General features: G+C 41.5%; 1 protein-coding gene across 1 annotated transcript in view; it reads right to left on the bottom strand.

Moving 5' to 3' along the window:
- Nucleotides 1-22,281, bottom strand: part of CATSPERB (catsper channel auxiliary subunit beta) — a 115,461-nt gene that overhangs the window by 24,600 nt on the left and 68,580 nt on the right. Inside the window, exons 16-19 of the mRNA XM_077780838.1 lie at nt 17,914-18,068; nt 15,385-15,539; nt 4,880-5,070; nt 2,205-2,543 (exon numbers count right to left, since the gene is read on the bottom strand). Coding sequence (XP_077636964.1) covers nt 2,205-2,543; nt 4,880-5,070; nt 15,385-15,539; nt 17,914-18,068 — 840 coding nt within the window. The remainder of the gene's footprint in view (nt 1-2,204; nt 2,544-4,879; nt 5,071-15,384; nt 15,540-17,913; nt 18,069-22,281) is intronic.

The following is a 22,281-nucleotide window of genomic DNA, read 5'->3' as shown; positions in this document are numbered from 1 at the left end:
TATTTTAAGTATTAACCCAACCCCTTATTATATATATGGTTTGCAAATATTTTCACTCGCTCTGTAGGTTGTCTTTCCACTTTTCCGCTGGTTTCTTTTGCTGTGCAGCAGCTTTTTAGTTTGATGTAGTCCTACTTGTTTACTTCTGTTTTTGCTGCCTTTGAATTTTGTGTCAGATCCAAGTCGTTGCCAAGACCAATGTCAAGGATCTTTCTCCCTATGTTTTCTTCTAGGAGTTTTATGGCTACAATATTCTAAGACAAAAATCTAGGTGAATTAAAGACCCAGAAATTTAACAATATAAAATTAAAACTCTAAAATTGTGGACAGTGAGTCCCAGAATTGAGGAGAGGATTCTAAGGGTTTCAAGAGGAAGCTTTCTGCAAAATTTAAGTCCACAATGCTGATTGAAACAGAAATAGACATCCTCCACTTTTTTCCCAAAGGCTGTAATTTTCATTTGTATAAATTGTATTTGGTTCTGCTTTTCAAATGAGCTCTTTTTAAAAAGCAGTGTTTTGTCCTCTCATCATGGTTCATATGTTTTGTCTCTTTGAGAGTTTTAGGTGTATTTGTTTTATTGTGTCTTTCTGATTTTTCTATTATCTCAAGTTCTTAGAGATTAAGTATCAAGTTCTTGGAGAGCTTGTGGACTCTCTCTTACGTTAGGTCGTTTTCTTACATGGTTTTAAAATTCTTTTCCTTGGGGTGCCTGGGTGGGTTAAGTGGCTCAGGTCATGATCTCATGGTTGTGAGATCAAGCCCTGCATCAGGCTCTATGCTGGGCATGGAGCCTGCTTGGGATTCTCTCTCCGTCCCTCCCCTACAAATTCTCTCACCTCTCTCTCTCAAAATAAATAATAAAATAAATATTTTATTTAAATAAAATAAATATTTTAAAAAATAAAATTCTTTTCTTCAATTCACATTTAATGGGTGTTGATTTTTCCATGGAAGTTATGCTCCCTGGGTTATGAAAGTATTTCTATCACGCTTGCCTATGCTAGGGCCCAGGTGTTATGATTATTTCTCAGCTTGGGGTTCCTGCAACTGACGTGTAGTCTCTGGGGATTACACAGTCTTGGAGTTTAGGGATTTTACAGGAGATCCTTTTTTCCACTTTGAGTCTCAAGGAGATGATAACCCCCTGAGTTCCCTCTTTGGTTTGTTGGTAGAGTTTTCATAATCCTCTCTTCATTATTTAAGCTGTTAGTTTTACTTAATTGTCTTGGTTCCAACCTCCTACCACAAAGTATATTCTACCAATGCTTGGGCATTAAAATCTATCCATCTGTCTCTACGGCCTATATCTGAGTCTCACACCCTTCAGGGAGCCACAAATTTGGCTTTGAGTTTCCTCTTAATTTTTGGTGATGAGCTTTTCTTCTCTTTTGCTCCCTTCCTTATATCTTTCCCGCTTCTCTTTCTAGCTCAGTTATTAACTAAAATTTTTGTTTTATTTTATTTTTCCAGTATGCCATTTCTCCATCATCTTTAATAAGTTTCACATTATTAGGGCGCCTGGGTGGCTTAGTCGGTTAAGCGTCCGACTTTCACTTAGGTCATGATCTCGCGGTTCGTGGGTTCCAGCCCCGCGTCGGGCTCTGTGCTGACTGCCAGCTCAGAGCCTGGAACCTATTTCAGAGTCTGTGTCTCCCTCTCTCTCTGACCCTCCCCTGCTCACGCTGTCTCTCTCTCTCTCTCCTAGAAATAAATAAAAATATAAATATATAAAAAAAAATTAAAAAAAAAATTAAGTTTCACATTACTTTTATAATAAATAAATGTCATGGAAAAGTATAGAATTCTATTTTAAAAGCCTTTGGAGGGGGGCTTAAAATAAATGCTTGAAATAATTACAACAATACCAAAGTAATTAAAAGGTTTTCTTTTCGGAGGACAATAAAAATCTAAACTAAAATCTTGCATAAACTGGGTCTGGTAACTTAATTCATTCTCCTCATTTGCAAATGAGGATTAAAATCTAGCCTTTTAGAGTTGTTGTAAGTCATAAAAATACATAAAAAGAATTTAGTACAGAGCCTCACACACGGTAAGCAAGCATTCTGTTGTTAGAAGCTCATACTGTTATTAGAATACCAGATACTATGTAAGCCAAATGTAAAGGAAATATCAGAATGTATATTTTATATTCCAGAAAAACAACATCTCCTTTAGATGTTTCCCAGTAAAAATAAGCTTACCTTTTGTATTAGGGATGACCTTAACTTCTACAGTATAAGATTTCCCCAGGTCAATGTATTTCAGGACACTGAGGGATAGGGAATCATCACGTTGTTGAAACCAGTAATTACATGGTTTTGCATATATTTCCCACATTCGTCCATTCTTGTGCCCAAGGTTGTATAAGAACCAGGAGTCTTTTGGGAAGGTCATATTATTGAGTACTGTTGTAGGCATGGTAGCAACTGCTATAGCATTCTTGTCATCTAAAACATTTATGATCAGGAAGCTGCTGTAACCAGGAATCAACACCGTCTTCTCTATATCCAGATCTTGAAATGAAGAAACAGTACCTGGAGCTAAAATGGGAATCATTTATTATAAAATAAAATAGCCAGTGTTCTCCAAGCATACTGGTGGACATAACTGGTGGAAACACAATTTGAGTTTTTAAACTATGGTCTTAACCAGAGAACACGTTGGCCAGATTCTGAGGTCAGGATTCAAATTATTTTCTAGAACGTGTATCACAAATATGTCAGGCACAAACCTATACTTTAACCTTTATTATGAAACTAGTTCTATAAAATCCTCAGCGGAAAAAAACCCCACCCGCACAGGGCTAAATAATGATTAGACGGCTGATTTCTTTACTATAGAACTGCCAAGAGCCTTAATAATTTAGAATCTTTCTTATGATTCTACAAGAGAAGGATAACATACCCAGCGACTCCCCAATACCTAAAGGTGTGCTTATTACATAGAATATCCTCAACAAATATTTGCTGAGTGGATGAATAATTGATTGTTTAGGAAGATCATCAAGATTTAAAAGAAACTAGACTTTAGGGCAGGACCATGAGGTCCTACCATCATGTAAGGAATGGGAAGGGAGAAAGATTTCACAAAGTAGACGAAGAAATGAGTGGAGAAAAGCCATCAGCAAGGATGTGCAGGGAGCCAAACGAAGGCTATTTCAAGGGAGGGGCGGTCATTACAATGAAGTAATGATAGGTCTTTGAAACATAGGTCTTTGATAGGACATGAAACATACCACCACCACCAATATTCTCCTTATTCTGAAAAAGTAAAGAGAAACAGTCAAAAGAGACCCTCACAGTTCTCTATCATGTACACACGATCTAATTTCTCCCACTCTAAACAAACCAACGAAAATCCTTTCCCACCTTTCCTCCGACTGCCACGTAATCTCTCTCCTCCCCTTATAGCAAAATTCCTCAAGACAATTCCCTTCATTCACTGTCTTCAATTCCTCTGCTCTCCTAATGTTTAGAACCTAATCCAACTAGACTTTCATCTACACTACTACACCCAACAAAAGCTTTTGTCAGTAACTTTCACACAGATCTGCTGGTTAGTTTTCCTTCCTCATCTGACCTGAACTACTGGTTCCCTCCTCCTCCTCCTTCTTTTTTAAAAATTTTAATGTTATTTATTTCTGGGAAAGACAAACAGAGCATGAGCAGAGGAGGGGTAGAGAGAGAGAGGGAGACGCAGAACCTGAAGCAGGCTCCAGGCTCTGAGCTGTCAGCTCTCCTTTCCTGACCTGTTGGAAGGCTATGGATTGCATTTTAGGCTTTTTCTTTCCTTATTTACACTCATCTTCCAGCTGTGTCATCTGGTCTCATAGCATCAACTATCATACATGTGCTTATGGCTCAAGTCTCTCTCCAGTCCAGATGCCTTTCCTGAACTTCACCTTTGCCTTCCTAAATATGAACTCTTTTCTCCACTTGGATGAGTAACAGGCGTCTTAAATTTAATATAATCTCTCACCTGATTACCGCAATATTGAAACTGATTTCTCTTGATCTTTCCTTCTTGAACTCTCTCCATTACTTACCCAGCATATTCTCAACACAGGAACCAAAGTGAACTTGTCAAATCTAAGTCCAGTCATGTTACTTTCTGTATGAAACCCTCCAATGACTCCCCGTTTACTCACAATAAAATCCACATCCTTACAGTAAACTATACAAACTTTGGCTTTCTATCTACCACATGTAATCCTTTGAATAGAAATATCCTACTTAACAGTGATTTAAAATCATTTTAGTATGCAGGTACCATATGTTTGCACGTATAGGTGGATTAGGAGGAACTTAATGGAGGACCATGGGGGAGAAGAAGGGGAAAAATAGTGGGGGAGAGGGAGGGAGGCAAACCATGAGAGACTCTTGAATGCTGAGAAAAAACTGAGCACTGATGGGGGTGGGGGGGAGGGGAAGGGGCTGGTGGCCACGGAGGAGGGCACTTGTGGGGATGAGCACTGGGTGTTAAATGGAAACCAACTTGACAATAAACTTAGAAAAAAAGAAAAAAAATTAAAAATTCATCATAGTATGTAGGGCAAAATCTACATGGACATCTTTCTTTTTGAACTTCCTATTTTTTTCCCACTTCTCCTGAATACTGTTTAAGATGAAATAACATTATAGGCATAAATGACAGGCACTAGTATTGGTGAAATATTAATGAAATTATAGCTAGGTCTTATAATATTAGAAACCAAAACTTCCTCTAGGAACCTGAGTATGTAGACCAGAAGATTGTCAATTGGATGAATTTTGAAACATACTGTTTTATAAATAAGCATGAACAACCCTCCTTAAAAAAGTAATTCTTCATATTTTTTTTTTTAGCCATCAGAGATGTGCTGTATTATTATACTTACTTTGTGATTGAAGAGTAAGTTTATAGGTGGCATTTCCAGCTTGAGTAATGGAAAGGGAACTAGACAAACAAGAGCTCTCATTCTCTTCTTCTATTCCGAAAGGGTCTATCACTTCCGTAATAACAGAGGACAAAAATCCTTCAGGAGAGCTATGTTGTAACACCTTTCTTATATAAGCCATTCCAGTTTTCCTAAAAACCAAACCAACAAACAGCAAACCCATCTGGGTAAAACACTGGTTTAAATGAGCAAGTTTGTGAAAATATGATTTACAAATATATCACAAATGGCTAACAAATGAATATTTGATTATCATTTATTCAACCTCACTAGCAATCAATGCGATGTCAGCTATAGCAACTGGATACAATTTTTCACCCATCAAAGATTAGCAGAGGTTTTTATTTTTATTTTTTTAATATTTTTATTTATTTCTAGGAGAGAGAGAGAGAGACAGTGTGAGCAGGGGAGAGTCAGAGAGAGAGGGAGTCACAGACTGAAACAGGCTCCAGGCTCTGAGCTGGCAGTCAGCACAGAGCCCGACGCGGGGCTCGAACCCACGAACCGCGAGATCATGACCTAAGCAAAAGTCGGACGCTTAACCGACTAAGCCACCCAGGTGCCCCATAGCAGAGGTTTTTAAATGACAGGGTTCAGGAGTGGCAAGAATTGAGTGGAGATTAGCACGCATCCACAACTGATGGTTTATAAACTGGTGCAAGCTTCCCAGAAAGCAAATTGATGTTATGCATGAAGACCTCTACCTTTATTTCTCCCCCTCTGATTCCATTAAGTCTACTAACAGGGCTCTATCCTAAGGCAATAACTTAAAACACAGAAAAAGAAAAAAAAAGGTTTCCACACAAAGATGTTCATTATGGCATTATGATGAAAGTTAGAAATAAGAAATGCTAACAATAGGATAATTAAGTAAATGATAATACATGATCTAGTTAGAATAGATGTAACTATTCAAATTGTATTTAGAAAGTGCTTTTAAGTATATAAGGAAAGTGGTCATGTTCTAATGTCTAAATGAAAGAAGTAATGTGATCCATGAGCATGGAATGTTTTTCCATTTCTTGGTGTCCTCTTCAATTTCTTTCATAAGTGTTATAAAGTTTTCAGGGTATAGATCTTTTACTTCTTTGATTCCTAGGTAACTTACGGTTTTTGGTGTAATTATAAATGGGATTGATTCCATGATTTCTCTTTCTGCTGCTTCATTATTGGTACATAGAAATGCAACAGATTTCTGTACAGTGATGTTATATCCTACGACTTTATTGAATTCGTGTATTAGTTCTAGCAATTTTTTGGTGGAGTCTTTCAGATCAGAAGAATAAATACTGTTAAAATGTCTTTACTATCCAAAGTAATCTACACATTCAATGCAATTGCTATCAAAATAACACCAACATTTTTTCACAGAGATAGAACAAATGATCCTAAAATTTGTATGGAACCACAAAAGACTCTGAATAGCCAAAATAATGTTGAAAAAGCAAAGGGGGAGGGGGCATCACAATTCCAAACTCCAAGCTGTATCACAAAGCTATAATCATCAAGAGAGCATGGTACTGGCCGAAAAACAGACACATAGATCAATGGAACAGAGTAGAGGACCCAGAAGTAGACCCACAACTGTATGGTCAACTCATCTTTGGCAAAGCAGGAAAGAATATCCAGTGGAAAAAAGACAGTCTCTTCAACAAAAGGCGTTGGAAAACTGGACAGCGATATGCAGAAGAATGAAACTGCATCACTTTCTTACACCGTACACCACATAAATTCAAAATGGTTGAAAGACCCTAAACGTAAGACAGGAAACCATCAAAATCCTAGAAGAGAACACAGGCACCAACTTCTTTGACCTCACCCACAGCAACTTCTTACTATACACATCTCCAGAGGCAAGGGAAACAAAAGCAGAAATGAACTATTGGGACTTCATGAAGATAAAAAGCTTGTGCACAGAGAAGGCAACAATCAATAAAGTTAAAAGGCAGACTGCAGAACAGGAGAAGGTATTTGCAAATGACATATTGGATAAAGGGCTAGTATCCAAAATCTATAAAACTTACCAAACTCAACAGCACAAAAATAAATAATCCAGTTAAGAATTGGGCAGAAGACACTTTTCCAAAGAAGACATTCAAATGACTAAGACACACATGAAAAAATGCTCAACATCTTTCATCACAAGGGAAATACAAATCAAAACCACAATGAGATACCTCCTTCCACCAGTCAGGGTGGTTAAAATTAACAACTCAGGAAACAACAGATGTTGGCGAGGATGTGGAGAAAGGGGAACACTCGTGCACTGTTGGTGGGAATGTAAACTGGTGCAGCCACTTTGGAAAACAATTTAGACGTTCCTTGGAGAGTTAGAAATAGAACTACTCTATGACCCAGCAATTGCAATACTAGGTATTTATCCAAAGGATACAAAAATACTGATTCAAAGGGGCACAGGTACCCCAATATTTATAGTAGCATTATCAACAAAAGCCAAATTATGGAGAGAGCCCAAATGTCCATTGACTGATAAATAGATAAAGAAGATATAATATAGATATAGATACATATACAGTGGATTACTCAGCCATCATAAAGAATGAAATCTGGCCATTTGCAACAATGTGGATGGAGCTAAAGTGTATAATGCTAAGTGAAATAAGTCTATCAGAGTGATTTCACTCGTATGTGGAATTTAAGAAACAAAACAGATGAACATATGGGAAGGGAAGGAAAATTAAATAAGATAAAAACAGAGAGGGAGGCAAACCATAAGACACTCTTAACAAGAGAACCAACTGACGGTTGATGGAGGGAGGTGGATGAGGGAGGGGCTAGATGGGTGACCGGCATTGGGGTGCCTGGGTGGCTCAGTTGGTTAAGCATTCGACTTTGGCTCAGGTCATGATCTCGCGGTTCGTGGGTTCAAGCCCCGCGTCAGGCTCTGTGCTGACAGCCAGCTCAGAGCGTGGAGCCTGTTTCAGATTCTGTGTCTTCCTCTCCCTCTGACCCTCTCCTGCTCACGCTGTCTCTCTCTCGCTCAGAAATAAATACAAGATTTAAAAAAAAAAAAAAAAGATGGGTGATGGGCATTAAGGAGGGTACTTATTGTGATGAGCACCCAGGTGTTCTACATGTAAGTGATGAATCTACTCCTGAAAACAATACTACACTACATGTTAACTAACTTGAATTTAAATACAATCTTGGAAGAAACAAAAAATAAATGAAAGAAGGAAAGTGAAAAATGGTAATTAAAAAAATTAAAAATGCATATTTAAACGGATTAATTGGTAACTCATCAAAATGTTTGCAGTTGTGACCTCAAGTTTATCTGACTCCTAAGAAATTTTACACTGAGCAAGTACTTTATAGTAAAGGGGAAAAAATCCATTTAAAAAATGTTCACTTAGGATACCCACATGTAAAAGAAAAAAAAAATCTAGATGCAGACTTTACACCCTTCACAAAAATTAACTTGAAATGGATCACAGACTTAAATATAAAATGCAAAACTACAGAACTCATACAAGATTGACATAGGAGAAAATCTACATGACCTTGGGTATGGGGATGACTCTTTAGCTATAACGCTGAAGGTATGATCCATGAAAGAAAAAAATTGATAAGCCATACTTTATTAGAATTAAAAACATCTGTTCTGTGAAAGACATTGTCAAGAGAATTAGAAGACAAACCACAGACCGAGGGGAAAATATTTGCGAAAGACACATCTGATAGAGGAATGTTACCAAAATAAACTGTAGAGAAAAAAAAAAAACAGCCGTTTTTTTCCCCTCTAACTCCCTAGAATCTGAACCTGAGGGCCTGGAAATTAAACTGACAAAAGACAGATTACCAGAAGAAAACAAATAGAGTTTATTTTTTTTAATGCTTACTTATTTATTTGGGGGGGGGGATAGAGAGCAAGCAGGGAGGGAGAGAGAGAATCTCAAGCAGGCTCTGTGCTGTGAGCAAGGACCCCAACTTCACGAACTATGAGAACATGACCTGAGCTGAAACCAAGAGTTGGATGCTTAACCAACTGAGCCACCGGGCACCCCAACAAATAGAATTATTAACCTGTGTGTCATGTTTACACATGAAAGAAACCTCAGTGCTGAGGAACTCGAAGGGGTGGTTGGAACCTGGGGCTTACAAAGCATTTTAACAAAGAACAGTAATCTGAAAAGTGACAAGGCAAAGGAAAAGGGGTTTAGGCTTTCAGGAGTGGCAAATGGGAAAAGTAAATATATCTCCGAGGGAAACTAATGAAAGATAAGTCGTGTTTAGTAAAATTGGCTATGTAGATTCCACTCAGGCCTCTGGGCTTAGAAGTTTCTGGAGATTAGGAATCACCTTGCCTTTCCTGGTGGGGAAGGAGAGGGCAGAGATTTTTTTTCTTTTTCTTTGTGTGTATGTGTGTGTTTGTGTGCACACACACGAGCTTAATTGCTTCACTGTTTTTTTTTTTAAGATGAGATTTCAGGAAAATGATAAAAAAAATCTATGTTCTTTGTCAGAAGATCAGAGGAGAAATAAAAGCGGTGTCATTTATCACTTGTGTGATGTCTTGAAATGCCTGTCCTTATGCGTCACAGTGTCCTTACATGTGTTTTATTGAAGGGGAAACTTGGGTTTTGTGTCAGAGATTTTTTTTTCTTGTGTCCGTTTCTTCTCAGTTGCCTTCAGCTGAAAACAATCCTTACGCCAAACTGGAATATTTTGGGGTGGCATGATCTGATCCCCTATAATATAAAGAGCTCTTAAAACTCAGTAATAAGAAAATCAACAACCCAATTTAAAAATGGGCAAATGATCTCAACAGACACCTCACCAAAGAAGATATACAGATGGCAGTTAAGCCTATGAAAAGATGCTCCATATCATATATCATCAGGAAATCCAAATTAAAACAATGATGAGACACCACACCTATTGGAATGGCAAATATACAAAACACTGACAACACCGAATGCCTTCAAGAATGTGGAGCAACAGGAATTCTCATTCATTGCTGGTGGGAACGCCAAATGGTACAGACATGTTGGAAGGGAGTTTGGCAGCCACTTATAAAACTACATGTATTCTTACCATGTGATCCAGCGATCACATTTCTTGGTATGGTTCCAAATGAGCTGAAAACTTAAGCTCACACAAAAATCTAAGCAAGGATGTTTACACGAGCTTTTATTCATAATTGCCCAAAACTTAGAAGCAACCAAGGTGTCCTTCAGTAGGTGAATGGATAAAGAAGTGTGGTGCATCTAGACAATGGAATATTATTCACTACTAAAAAGAAGTGAGCTCTCAAGGCATGAAAAGACATGAAGGAAAGTTAAATGCATTTTCCTAAGTGAAAGAAACCAATCAGAAAAGGCTGTATACTTTGTGATTCCAATGTACTGCAACGACTCCAACTATATATGACACCTGGGAAAGACAGACTATGAAGACACTGAAGAGATCAGTTATCGGGGAGCAAGGGATGAATAGGTAGAGCATGGCGGATTTTCAAGGCAGTGAAACTACTCTGTATGGTACTATAAGGTTGGTACATGTCATTATACATTTGTCAAAACCCACAGAATATAGAACACTGAGAGTGAACCATAATATAAACTATGGGCTTTGGGTGGTGATGGTATGTCATTGTAGGTAACAAGTGTACCACCATAATGCAAGATGTTGACAGTGGGGAAGGTTGTGTATGTGGCTGTGGAGGCTGGGTGTATGAGAACTCTGTACTTTATGCTCAGTTTTGCTGTCGACCTAAAACTTCTCTAAAAAGTAAAGTTTATTGGGGCGCCTGGGTGGCTCCGTTGGTTAAGCATCCTACTTTGGCTCAGGTCATGATCTCACGGTTCGTGGGTTTGAGCCTTGCGTCGGGCTCTGTGCTGACAGCTAGCTCAGAGCCTGGAGTCTGCTTCAGATTCTGTGTCTCCTCTCCCTGACCCTCCCACCCTCCCCTGCTCACACTCTCTCTTCCTCAGAAATCAATTTTAAAAAATTTTAAAAAAGTAAAGGTTATTAATGAGAAAAAATATTACCCTCTTTGCCTCTGAAGTCAATGACCAATGGCCAGGGAGATACCTTAACTACCAAAGATATCTCTCCCCTTCTCCACTCAAGTCTCTTTTATTCAAGTGCCTACAATTTCTGTTGGGAGTAATCAAGCTCTACTGTTCTGGGAGAGGTAAGAAATCAGTTTTGTTTTGTTTTGTTTTTTTAAGAGAGAGAGAGAGAGAGAGTGGGAGAGAATGTGTGAGCAGGAAAGAGGGGCAGAATTAGAGAAAGAAAATCTTAACCAGGCTCCGCACTCAGCGCAGAACCCAGTGTGGGGCTCGATCCCACAAACCTGTGAGATCATGACCTGAGCTGAAATCAAATGTCAGACATGCAATCAACTAAGCTGAAATCAAATGTCAGACAATCAACGGAGCCACCCAGGCGCCCCTAGTTATAAGACTTCTGATTTTGCTTTAGAGGCAGAAAGATCAATCCAACAAGAAAACAAAACAAAACAAAGCAAATAAAGCACAAAGTCATCACTTTCCGTAAATCCATCAGAGAACTAAGGTCACCAACTAAGATAAACAATGACAATGAAATCCACGGGAATAAGCCATTCTAAGGAGAGTCTGAACACAGGAAGAGGCTTACCTATGGAAGAGCTTGAGAGGGAGAAATCCAGTGTTGGCCACAACACAAGAAAGAATCAGCTAATATTATAATAAACAAACAAACAAATATAAAAGAAAGCCCGAATATATGTTCACATTGTGAGTTTGGAAGCTGGGGCACTTTTCAGAGGTGTCCCTTTTGAACTCACAAGTTCCTTCCTTCCCATGGGCATCCCTGGAGGCTCATGAGAAGGACAGGAGGAGCGCAACTGCCTAGAGAGATCCCCCGGTGGTGTCCAGGCAGCATGGAGGATGGGAGGAAACAGGCATAAAGTACCACCCACTTTCTTGAACTTTCTTTCATAAGGAGCAAAAGCTTTAAGCCATGGGAGGTGGGACATTAACCACTTTTGCACACAGGCCTCCAAAGAGGTGATCGGTACTGTGACGGTGGGTGCTGGTGGGTGCTGTCACTACCGTAGCCCTGCTTCCCTCCCTTCTCCCCTTCCCCTGTCCCCGTGTAGCAAAGGCTCGAGGCTACTGGTAGACAGGAAGCAAAGCCACTCATCCATGGGGCACAGGCAAAGACGTTCAGAATGAGAGAAGTAGAAAATAATAACTCTCTACCCATTATAGAGGGTCAGGAAGCTGTCTTGGGTCTGTAGTTCTGGTAGAATTATCTACCAGCACCTGGATGGTTCAGTCTTGATTTCAGCTCAGGCCACTGTCTTAGCACCTTTTAGTGAAAAGACTCTTCTTTCTGCATTTTTATCCAGTGTCACATTGATTGTAAATCTAATGTCCATAAAACGAATGTCTCTTGGGGCACCTGGGTGGCTCAGTCGGTCAAGCATTTGACTTCAACTCAGATCATGGTCTTGCAGTCTGTGATTTTGAGCCCCACATTGGGCTCTGCACTGACAGCGTAGAGCTTGCTTGGGATTCTCTGTCTCCCTCTCTCCCTGCCCCTCCCCTGCTTGCACATGCTCTCTCAAAAATAAATATTGAAAAAAAAAATTTTTTTTAAAGAATTATCTCACTGTGAGGAGAAGAGCCAGAAATTTCCACCCAAGATTGAACTTCAGATACCAGGGAGAATTTGGCTGCAAGAGGCAATTTCTATTAACAGATTATTGTTTTTTGGTGCTTCCCCCCGACCCTTAATGGAAGCTGACAAGCAGAATGTAACATTTAAATGCAAGGACAAAGGCCAAGAAAAACCAGGAGGGGGTGTTACACAGAGTTTTAGTCACTGTGATAAAGGGAACACAATGAAGCAGAAGAGAGACAGAACCCCCCCCCCACACACACACGAACACTGACATATCGCAGGGGGGACCCCACATCATTGGGGGGGAAGAGTGACTTGTATATATATATAAAAAAAGGAAGAAATCAGTTCCCACTTCACACAACACACATTAGTTCTAGATAGACTAAACACTTAAAAATGAAAAGCAAAACTTTAAAGCTATTACAAGAAAACACAGGAGAGTCGCCAAATAGATCGTGGTGTATTCATGGGAGTGAATTACAAATGCATCAGTACGGAGGAATTTAAAAAGCATATCGCTGTGTGGGAAAAGGCAAGTCACAGAAGAATAATACATTTAGCAAAACTAAACAATATGTGTTGATGCACAGGTACATGTCAATGCCATAAAGGAAAAAATGAGTCAATATTCATGCAAACTCTAGAAGGGCTAGAAACCATAAGCTTCGAGGGCAGAAGATAATAGAAGCTGGAAAATAGTAAGAATGAGCAATACCCCACCTCCCCTGGCTGCCCAGTCCAGGTCAGGCCCAAACAGGGGCTGGGAAACAACTTTAAGTTGGGTAAGAATTTGACCTCTCCTAAAACACTGGACAAGAAGAGAGTCATGTGATTCTTAGACTGACTTCGACTTTTTTAGACTACGAAATATTCATCTGCCCTTGAAGGAAAAAGCTATAGGACTTGCCTAATATTCATCTGAAGATAGAACGGAGGGAAGTCCACAGAGGGGTTTGAAGGACAGGAGGAGGAAAATTAAAGGTGTTCTCTCCAGCTTATGCAGTGAGAAATTTCACATTTATGCATCCAGTTACTCACCTAATTAGAAGCCTTCAATGCCACCCCCCCTTACCTGGAATGACCTCTAACCCCTCAACCTCACCCCCACAGGACTCAGAAGGCCCCACCTGACCTGGCTCCACTGTCTTGAATGACTTTTCTCCTTTCATGACACTGACATCACTCTGGTTTCCTTTGGTTTCTCAAACACACGCCATGTTCCCATTGACATGGGGGCCTTCTACATACTGTCCTCTTAGTCTGGAAACTTCCCCCACCCCTCTCTTCATCTGCATTCTTCTGTTCCCATCATAAGCATTCCTGCCCAGAAGTAAACTTCCAACATCCCCCAACAAGGGCTCAACCCTCCGGAAGACACTCTCGATGTCCCACACTCCTCTGCTGTCAACAGTCATTACGTGAGTTCAAGGTGTGCCTTGGTTTGAATGTCCTCTTCACTGCTCTGTGGTGCTTAATTGCCTTGCATGTGGTAAGTTTCAAGGAATTATTTGTGGAAGAAAGGAATGAAGGGCTCACCCTGCTCCAGAGCCTGAATATCTAGAATCTGTCTTGGCCTATTGCTGACTTTGAACTTCGGGTCCCAAATCCTTGACCTGCCCAGGTGAAGTTTGGCTTTCTTCTAGTTCTCTGATCCTGGCGCTTTGCTCCCATTTCCTGCCTTGGAGATGCCCCATTCCCTCGTTTCTGCACAAGTAGAGCAAAGTTAGAATCTGACCCCAGAATGTGCTGTCCTCGCTTTTCCCAAGTTCACCTTACACCACTTCACTTTCAGGAAAGACCGCCAGTAAGCACTGGTTTTCCCTAACGGAAAGAAATCCCAAGAGAATGTTCACTTTCATGAGAAAAGGCAAAAAGTGAAAACAGAATCCAGCTTTTGTTTTGCAGTGAGCAGAGCCCCCTTCCAGGGGCAGCGCACACCCCCAGTGGCAAGAGGGTCCCACCGAGCCCCTCCCCCTCGGCCGATCACAGGCTGCCAGAGCTCGGACCTGTGGGAGTAGCTGTGGTTTATCTCCATTCATTCTGTGCATCCTTTAGCAAGATGTGTCATAAAGCACCAGGAAAAGCCTCATGGAGGTTATTTTTGGGGTCTGGGAATGCTCAGGAGATTTTCCATAAAAATTAAGGGCAATTGTGTCTTTCCTTTATGCCAGTTTGGCCTTCAGAAAGTTTCATAGGAACCCTCTGCTTTTGGATAGCGAGGAAAAATTTGTATCTGGATCTTTAAGAGAATCATATGCTTTTTAAAATTATTAGGCTGTAAAAAGAGAATATTAACATTGAGATTATATTAATCATGTTAGTTTTCTAAAAAGTGATTCTAGGGGCGCCTGGGTGGCTTAGCCGGTTAAGCGTCCGACTTTCGCTTAGGTCATGATCTTGCGGTTCGTGGGTTCGAGCCCCGCGTCGGGCTCTGTGCTGACTGCCAGCTCAGAGCCTGGAGCCTGTTTCAGAGTCTGTATCTCCCTCTCTCTCTGACCCTCCCCTGCTCACGCTGTCTCTTTCTCTCTCCCCTAGAAATAAATAAAAATATTAAAAAATAAATAAATAAAAAGTGATTCTGTATGTTTTCTACAAGGACGTACCTATATAAACTAAGTGGCAGGGTGCCTGGGTGGCTTAGGCAGTAAGTGTCCGACTTGGCTCAAGTCATGATCTCATGGTTCATGAATTTGAGCCCCACCTCGGGCTCNGGACTCTATTTGGTACAGTTGAGCAAGTCGACCCAGAATTGAGCGTTTAGAAACCAGTGTGCAATCTAACTACGTGTGAGGCCAATCAGTCACTACCTGGAGTGTATCACTTTTCCCAAGTGGATGTTGCTGAATTTCTTGGTGTGTATACTTTGTTGAGACTCGTTTTTGGGGACGTATGCAAAGAAGACCATTTCTTTTAAAGTGATGAACTGTGGCGCCAGGGCAGTTTCAAAGCCCATGCCAGGAACCTGGAGGAGCAAAGAAGAAAACATTGCATCTAAACTGCTTCATACTTCAATTAGGGCAAAATGCAAGTATCAGATTTGTTTCCAGTTTAGGTCCAAACAGTACGTTTTGTTTATCCGTAGGAGTAACATCTCAACATGTTCTGTTTGAGCCTCCACGCATGTGTGAGGGATAATGTCTCCTGCTGGTGAGGAGGCAAATTCTGGGGAGATTCAGTTCAGGATTCCTGTGACCTTGGCAGAAGACTGGAGAAGAAGAGAGCACGAATTCATGCCTTCCGCTGTGTGGGAAGGGTCTCGGGTGCAGATTTTAGAGCTCCGATCTTACTGGGGTTTTGTTTGTTTTGTCTTGCTTTGTTTTGTTTTTCTAACAGGAAGGGGCTGTGGTGTACCGCTCCTCGCTTGAAAGCTGCTGTCCCCGGCTGCATGCCAGTGACCATCACGGCTGCCGGCCGCACCCCCAGCTCCCATGCTATAGCCTTCTCCGTTTCTTCCGTTTCACAAGCCTTTCGCCATAGTTCACGCCAGCACCACTGCCCCAATTTCTGACCCATAGGTCTTTGAGACACGCTCTTCTCTAATCCTGATCTTGCCCATCTTGGGGAATTTGGGGGGCCATCTCGAAGGAAGTGTTGTGGGGTTGACCCCATTGCTATGCCATGGGGAGTGTGGGTGCTAGATAGTGCAGACTGGTCGGGGGGTGCGGCCATTCGGTAGTGCCTCCTAGACTCATTTTCTGTTAACGTCTTGACCCCCTAGTCTCTTAAACTTGGGAACCCACTGAAAAGGGGAGAGAGTGGGAAACAGCTGCAAGAATAGACTTGAGACAGAACCAGGGTCTTGAGGGCTCTTGAAAAGCTGAGAGTGCTTTAGAATTCCAAATGCCACAGGCGCCTGGGTGGCTCAGTCGGTTAAGTGTCTGACTTTGGCTCAGGCCATGATCTCACTGCTCATGGGTTTGAACCCCATGTCGGGCTCTGTGCTGACAGCTCAGAGGCTGGAACCTGCTTTGGATTCTGTGTCTTTCTCTGCCCATCCCCCGCTCATGCTCTCTGCTGGGAGCCGTTTCTGAACTCATAGCTTGAGAAAACTCCTTATGAGGTTAAGGTAAGTTGGATGGACTCTTAAGGTCAGAGGGCGACGCTGATATCCTCCTGCACCCAATTATTTCGGCCTGAGTACCGACCCCCAAGTCACCTTGTTAATTGACATTAGGAGTGACTCATTCTGGCTTTGATATGCTGATTGCGCTTTGTGAAAGAACTTACTAAAGGAACTTCTTTCGTGGTTATGGGAGCAACATCGTGTTCCAGTTCCTAAAAGACCCATTTTTCTTAATACTTCCCATTAAGCAATGAGCATAACTTTTGCCTTTACGATGCTAATGCCACCTCTGGGCTGTTCCCCATCCTTTTGCATATCAATGTTCTGGAGAATCTTTACTGATAAAAGGATTTATCATCAGAATGCCATTCCTGTGCCGCCTCCTCCCACTCCCTCCCCTAACACTAAATCATAAAATAAAGTTGAGTCTCGACAGTGTGGAGAGGCCTGGCTGGTGACCAGAAAGAATCTCGCACCTCTCTCATCATCCCTCCTCGCCAACACCGTCCATCCTTCAGGGACCCCTGGACCGGCCAGAGCTGGACTCCGGCAGCTCTCTCTCTTTCAAAAATAAATAAGTTTTTAATTTTTTAAAATGTTTTATTTATTTCTGAGAGAGAGAGACAGTGTGAGCAGGGGAGGGTCAGAGAGACAGGGAGACACAGAATCGGAAGCAGGCTCCAGACTCTGAGCTGTCAGCACAGAGCCTGATGTGGGTCTCGAACCCACGAATCGTGAGATCATGACCTGGGCCAAAGTCGGACGCTTAACTGACTGAGCCACCCAGGTGCCCCTTAAACAATTTCTTAAATTATTAGAGCAATATGTATGTACATCGTCTGTGAGGAAGTCCTATATTAGAAAAGGGGAAAAAAAATGAAGAGGCAGAGTTAATATTTTAGAGGAAAGGTAAACCACTAGGAAAAATGGAACTCATATTTCTTGGTCAACCTTGCGAGGTAGAAAACCAAACCTGTCATGAACCTGGGTTGGAAGCAGTAGGTCTGAGAAATAGCTTAGAATATCCAGTCATGTTGCTATGAAGATATTCTAGGTGGAGTTAAATTCATATAACCCTGAGTGGGACTGGGAAGAAGGATTTGGAGATGTTCTGTTATCTGGAGGTTTTCTCCTGTAGTCAAACAGAGCAAAGTGCATTAATAAGAGTTTGTCCCATGGAAAATACCTTCCAGTGTCCCCACAATTCTGTGTATAGAATGTGGCATCTATTCTTAAAACAAGGTAAACAATTCCAACGCATTTTATCACTAACCTGTCTAAAAATACCTTTAGAATTTCCAAAGCCTGAAAATGACCCACCAGCTTCAAAATGGTCTGGAGTCAGTTTATGTATAAAACCCATGTGATCATAGTATAATCTGAAAATATTGTCATTAATAGATCCGATTTTACTGTATCTTCTTAATCCTATTAGGAAAGAAACAGTTTTAATACCATACCCCATAAAAAAAAGACTTCACTTAAACTAAGGGGTGGAAATAGGGTTTTGAGATTTCACAATTAGTAAAATACATGTTAGTCTTGGTTAAGTCCCTCCAAAGTCCCTTCCAGGCTCCATTTCATTGCAGAACCTGTTCCCTGAAGTAGGTGAAGGCCATGGTGAGGGTCAGGAGAGGTCTGGAGAAGGAGGTGAGCTCCCCCTGGTGGTGGTTCCTCTTCCTGATGCTGGGAGAGTTCTGTGCAGAGACCACGGGGTCATTAGCTATCCTGGGATGACTATGTTGAACCAAATTTGGTGTCCTGTATTTCTCTCATGCCTTTAGAGCAACATGATAGGAAGTCCTGGCAGTAATCTGGTAGTAGATTAGAGTAGCATTCCCCTAACCAAACAGACACTGGTCCGGAGAGGGAGGGAGGGAGGGGGAGAAAGGGAGAAAGAGAGAGAGAGAGAGAGAGAGAAAACGAACAAACATGAGAACGAGGACTGCCTCCCTCGACCCCTAATGTTGGAGCGCCCAGGACTCAACCCAATTTTTAGATCTCTTCTCTATCTCTGGAGATCTCATCCAGTTTTAGGATTTTAAATCCATTTTTTTTTAATGTTTTATTTATTTCTAGGAGAGAGAGAGCGTGGGCAGGGGAGGGTCAGAGAGAGAGGGAGTCACAGACTGAAACAGGCTCCAGGCTCTGAGCTGGCAGTCAGCACAGAGCCCGACGCGGGGCCCGAACCCACGAACCGTGAGATAATGACCTAAGCGAAAGTCGGACGCTTAACCGACTAAGCCACCCGGGCGCCCCAAATCCATTTTTTTTAAGAGTAGGCTTCACACTCAGCACATAGACCAACGTGGGGCTTGAGCTCACAATCTTGAGCTCAAGACCTGAGCTGAGATCAAGAGTCAGACACTTACTTGACTGAGCCACTCAGGTGCCATTAAATCCATCTTTATGCGATGATTCTCAGATGGAAACCTTGCATCCCATTCTTTTCCCTGAACTCCGGATTTGTAGATCCAGCTGCCTACTGACAGCTCCAGATCCACAGCGGGGTCGGGCATCTCAACCCAAACTCATCCCAGACTGCACTCCCAAACCCCAGGCAAACTCCTCCAGACCCTTAGCCTTCCTCCTCTCCATGGCAGCAGCTGCATTTTTCGTTTTGCTCAATCCATAACCGTGGTGTCAATCTTAACTCCCCTCTTCTTCTCACACCCTATATCTAAGCCATCAGCAAATCCTACTGACTCTAGTCTCAAGATACATACAGAAGCCAATCTTTACTCACCAATTCTGCCTCTGTCACCACACACAAGTGGATATGATACGGGCTGAGGTTTATTGAGAGGAATTAGCTCATGCAATTATGGAGGCTGAAAACTCCTATGACCTGCAGGCTGTAAGCTAGAGAGGCGAGGGCCTGAGAAACAGAAGACCAGACGGCATAACACCCAGGCAGAAGACAAAGACGTGAGAACTGAAAACCAGAAAGGCCCCTAGTTTAAGTCCCAGGCTAAGGACAGGAGAAGACTTACATCTCAGCTCACAGGCAGGCAGGAAGCAAAGGAGGAAACTGTTTTCCTTCACCCCTTTGTCCCACTCAGGCCCCCAAGGGATTGGATGAGGCCCACCCACCCACACTGAGCAGGGCCGTCTGCTTTACAGAGCCCTGGTTCAAATGCTAATCTCCTCCAGAAACACCTTCAGGGTCACATTCAGAAATACTGTTTAATCTGGGCAAGCCTTGGGGCAGCTGGGGGGCTCAGTTGGTTAAGTGTCCAATTTCGGCTAAGGTCTTGATCTCTTAGTTCATGAGTTCACACCCCTCATGGGGCTCTGTGCTGACAGTTCAGAGCCTGGAGCCTGCCAGGTTCTGTCCCTCCTTGGCTCATACTCTGTCTCTCTCAAAAATAAGAATAAAAAAAAAAAAAAATTTTTTTTTAAAAATCTGGGCACCTCTTGGCCCAGTCAAGTTGACACAAAATTAACCATTATAGTTGCTAGGGTTCACTACACCCTATTTCATCTATAAACATGAGATACACTTTTTTCAGGATTTAACATCTTGATTGAGATCACTTTTATAATTGCTGTGTCTTGCAATCAATGTCCACCAGGTGGCGCTCACAGTACAGTGGTCAATTCCGCATGTACTTTGTGTCAGCTTTTTATCTTGTCCATCACTTCAAGTTTCCTGAAGCACTGGTATAACACAAGTTGAATTTTATGGATGCTTAAGATGCCTTAAATAATATTACATTATAATTTGGCATTGAAACAAAATTATTATGGGCTCCGTAAGAGAAGAAAACAAAGCAGGGCATATATTTATCAGTAAACAACACTGGAAGAATTACCACAATTTTACATTTTCTTGTATGACTAAACCAAGTATTTCCTAGGACCTACGAAAGAGAGAGTCAGGGGCGCCTAGGTGGCTCAGCTGGTTGAGTGTCTGACTTTGACTCAGGTCATAACCTCACAGTCCGTGAGTCTGAGTCCCATGTGATTCGGGCTCTGAGCTGTCAGCACAGAGCCTTTTCAGATTCTGTGTCTCCTCTCTCTCTGTCCCTCCCCCACTCACGCTCTCTCTCCAAAAATAAACAAACATGAAAAAAAAGGAAGAATCCCACAAGGAGATGAAATTCCATTATCTTTTGCTAGTGAAATACCACTCAAAATGATTACCCTATCACACACCAAGTAAGGTCATAGTGTCAGACTAATCCATGCATCACTCAGTAACACTGTTAAAATGCTACATTAAGGTTTGATTGGAAGTTTTTCTTTGTGTTAATAGAACAAAGTCATCTTACGATCAGTAAATCTCAGGTTTGATTAAACAAAGGTTTTACAATTTTCTGTGGGCTTTGCATGTGAATTTCTAGTGGAGTTGGCTCCAAATTCTTAGGTAATATTATTTTTCTCTGAAGGTTCTGGAGAAGAATATGTGCTCTTCATTGTCGCAGCAGTAAAGTCCAAGGCTGGCCTGATTTTTTTTGTGTGTGCCTTCAAAACGGATTTACATTTTCTATTTCAAATAATTCAGAAGTGTTTTGCTTTTAGTTAAAAAAAAATCTTATTGTCAGTCTTGGTTTCCTTTATTGTTTTCTACTTTCAGTGTTTATTCATTCACCCATCCATCCATTTGTACCGGAGGGAACATACCAGAAACTGCAGATAGAAACATAGCCACCACCCTGTTCGTCATTGAAAATTCCTACAACTAGAAGTTTCCCAGTCTTTAGCATCTGTATTTATCATTTTAGTTTCTTTCCACTTATTTTTTTTTAATTTATTTTTTAAAATGTTTTATTTATTTCTAGGAGAGAGAGAGAGAGACAGCGTGACAGGGGAGGGTCAGAGAGAGGGAGTCACAGACTGAAACAGGCTCCAGGCTCTGAGCTGGCAGTCAGCACAGAGCCCAATGCGGGGCTCGAACCCACGAACCGCAAGATCATGACCTAAGCGAAAGTCGGACGCTTAACTGACTAAACCACCCAGGTGCCCCACTTTTTTTTTTCTACATAGACATGTTTCTTTAGTTTATATCTATACTTTGTCATAGTTCCTCATTTATATTGACAATTTACTTCCATTTTCTCAGGTGTTATCTTTACTGTTTGCAAAGTAATCTTATTTAGCCTATTTTGATTTTTGTTTCACAGCATGTGCTATTGATTCTCTATCTGTCTGTTCCTCCAGATCCATCCTTAGACTCCCTCTTTCCTGTTTCCTACACTGGAAGCCTGACCCTTATGAACTGCAATACTTGTGCTCTGTTTCCAGAAGGCTTCTGACTGGGTTTGGCACTTCAGGACAGAAGAACAAGGGAAGGAAAGGTCTAGGTAGTTTTTTCCCTGCCTTTCTCCCTACTTTAGTGACATAGTTGTGGCAGGAGCTCTGAGCCTCCCAGACTATACCTCTTATAGGATGGCCCTTCTTCCATCCCAGCTTTGACTGGGCTTAGATGATGCCATTACCTGTCTACTTTCTATCTGTCTATCATCTATTTATTTGCATTACCTCTCTTTTAAAATGTTTATTTATTTAAAAAATTTTTAATGTTTATTTATCTCTGAAAGACACACACACACACACACACACACACACTCACACAGAGCATAAGTAGAGGAGGGGCAGAGAGAGTGGAAACACAGAATCTGAAGCAGGCTCCAGGCTC

This window comes from Crocuta crocuta, unplaced genomic scaffold, assembly GCF_008692635.1.
Source record: "Crocuta crocuta isolate KB4526 unplaced genomic scaffold, BGI_CrCroc_1.0 scaffold299, whole genome shotgun sequence".
Taxonomy (NCBI): Eukaryota; Metazoa; Chordata; class Mammalia; order Carnivora; family Hyaenidae; genus Crocuta; species Crocuta crocuta.
This window is presented reverse-complemented; position numbering and strand designations above follow the sequence as displayed.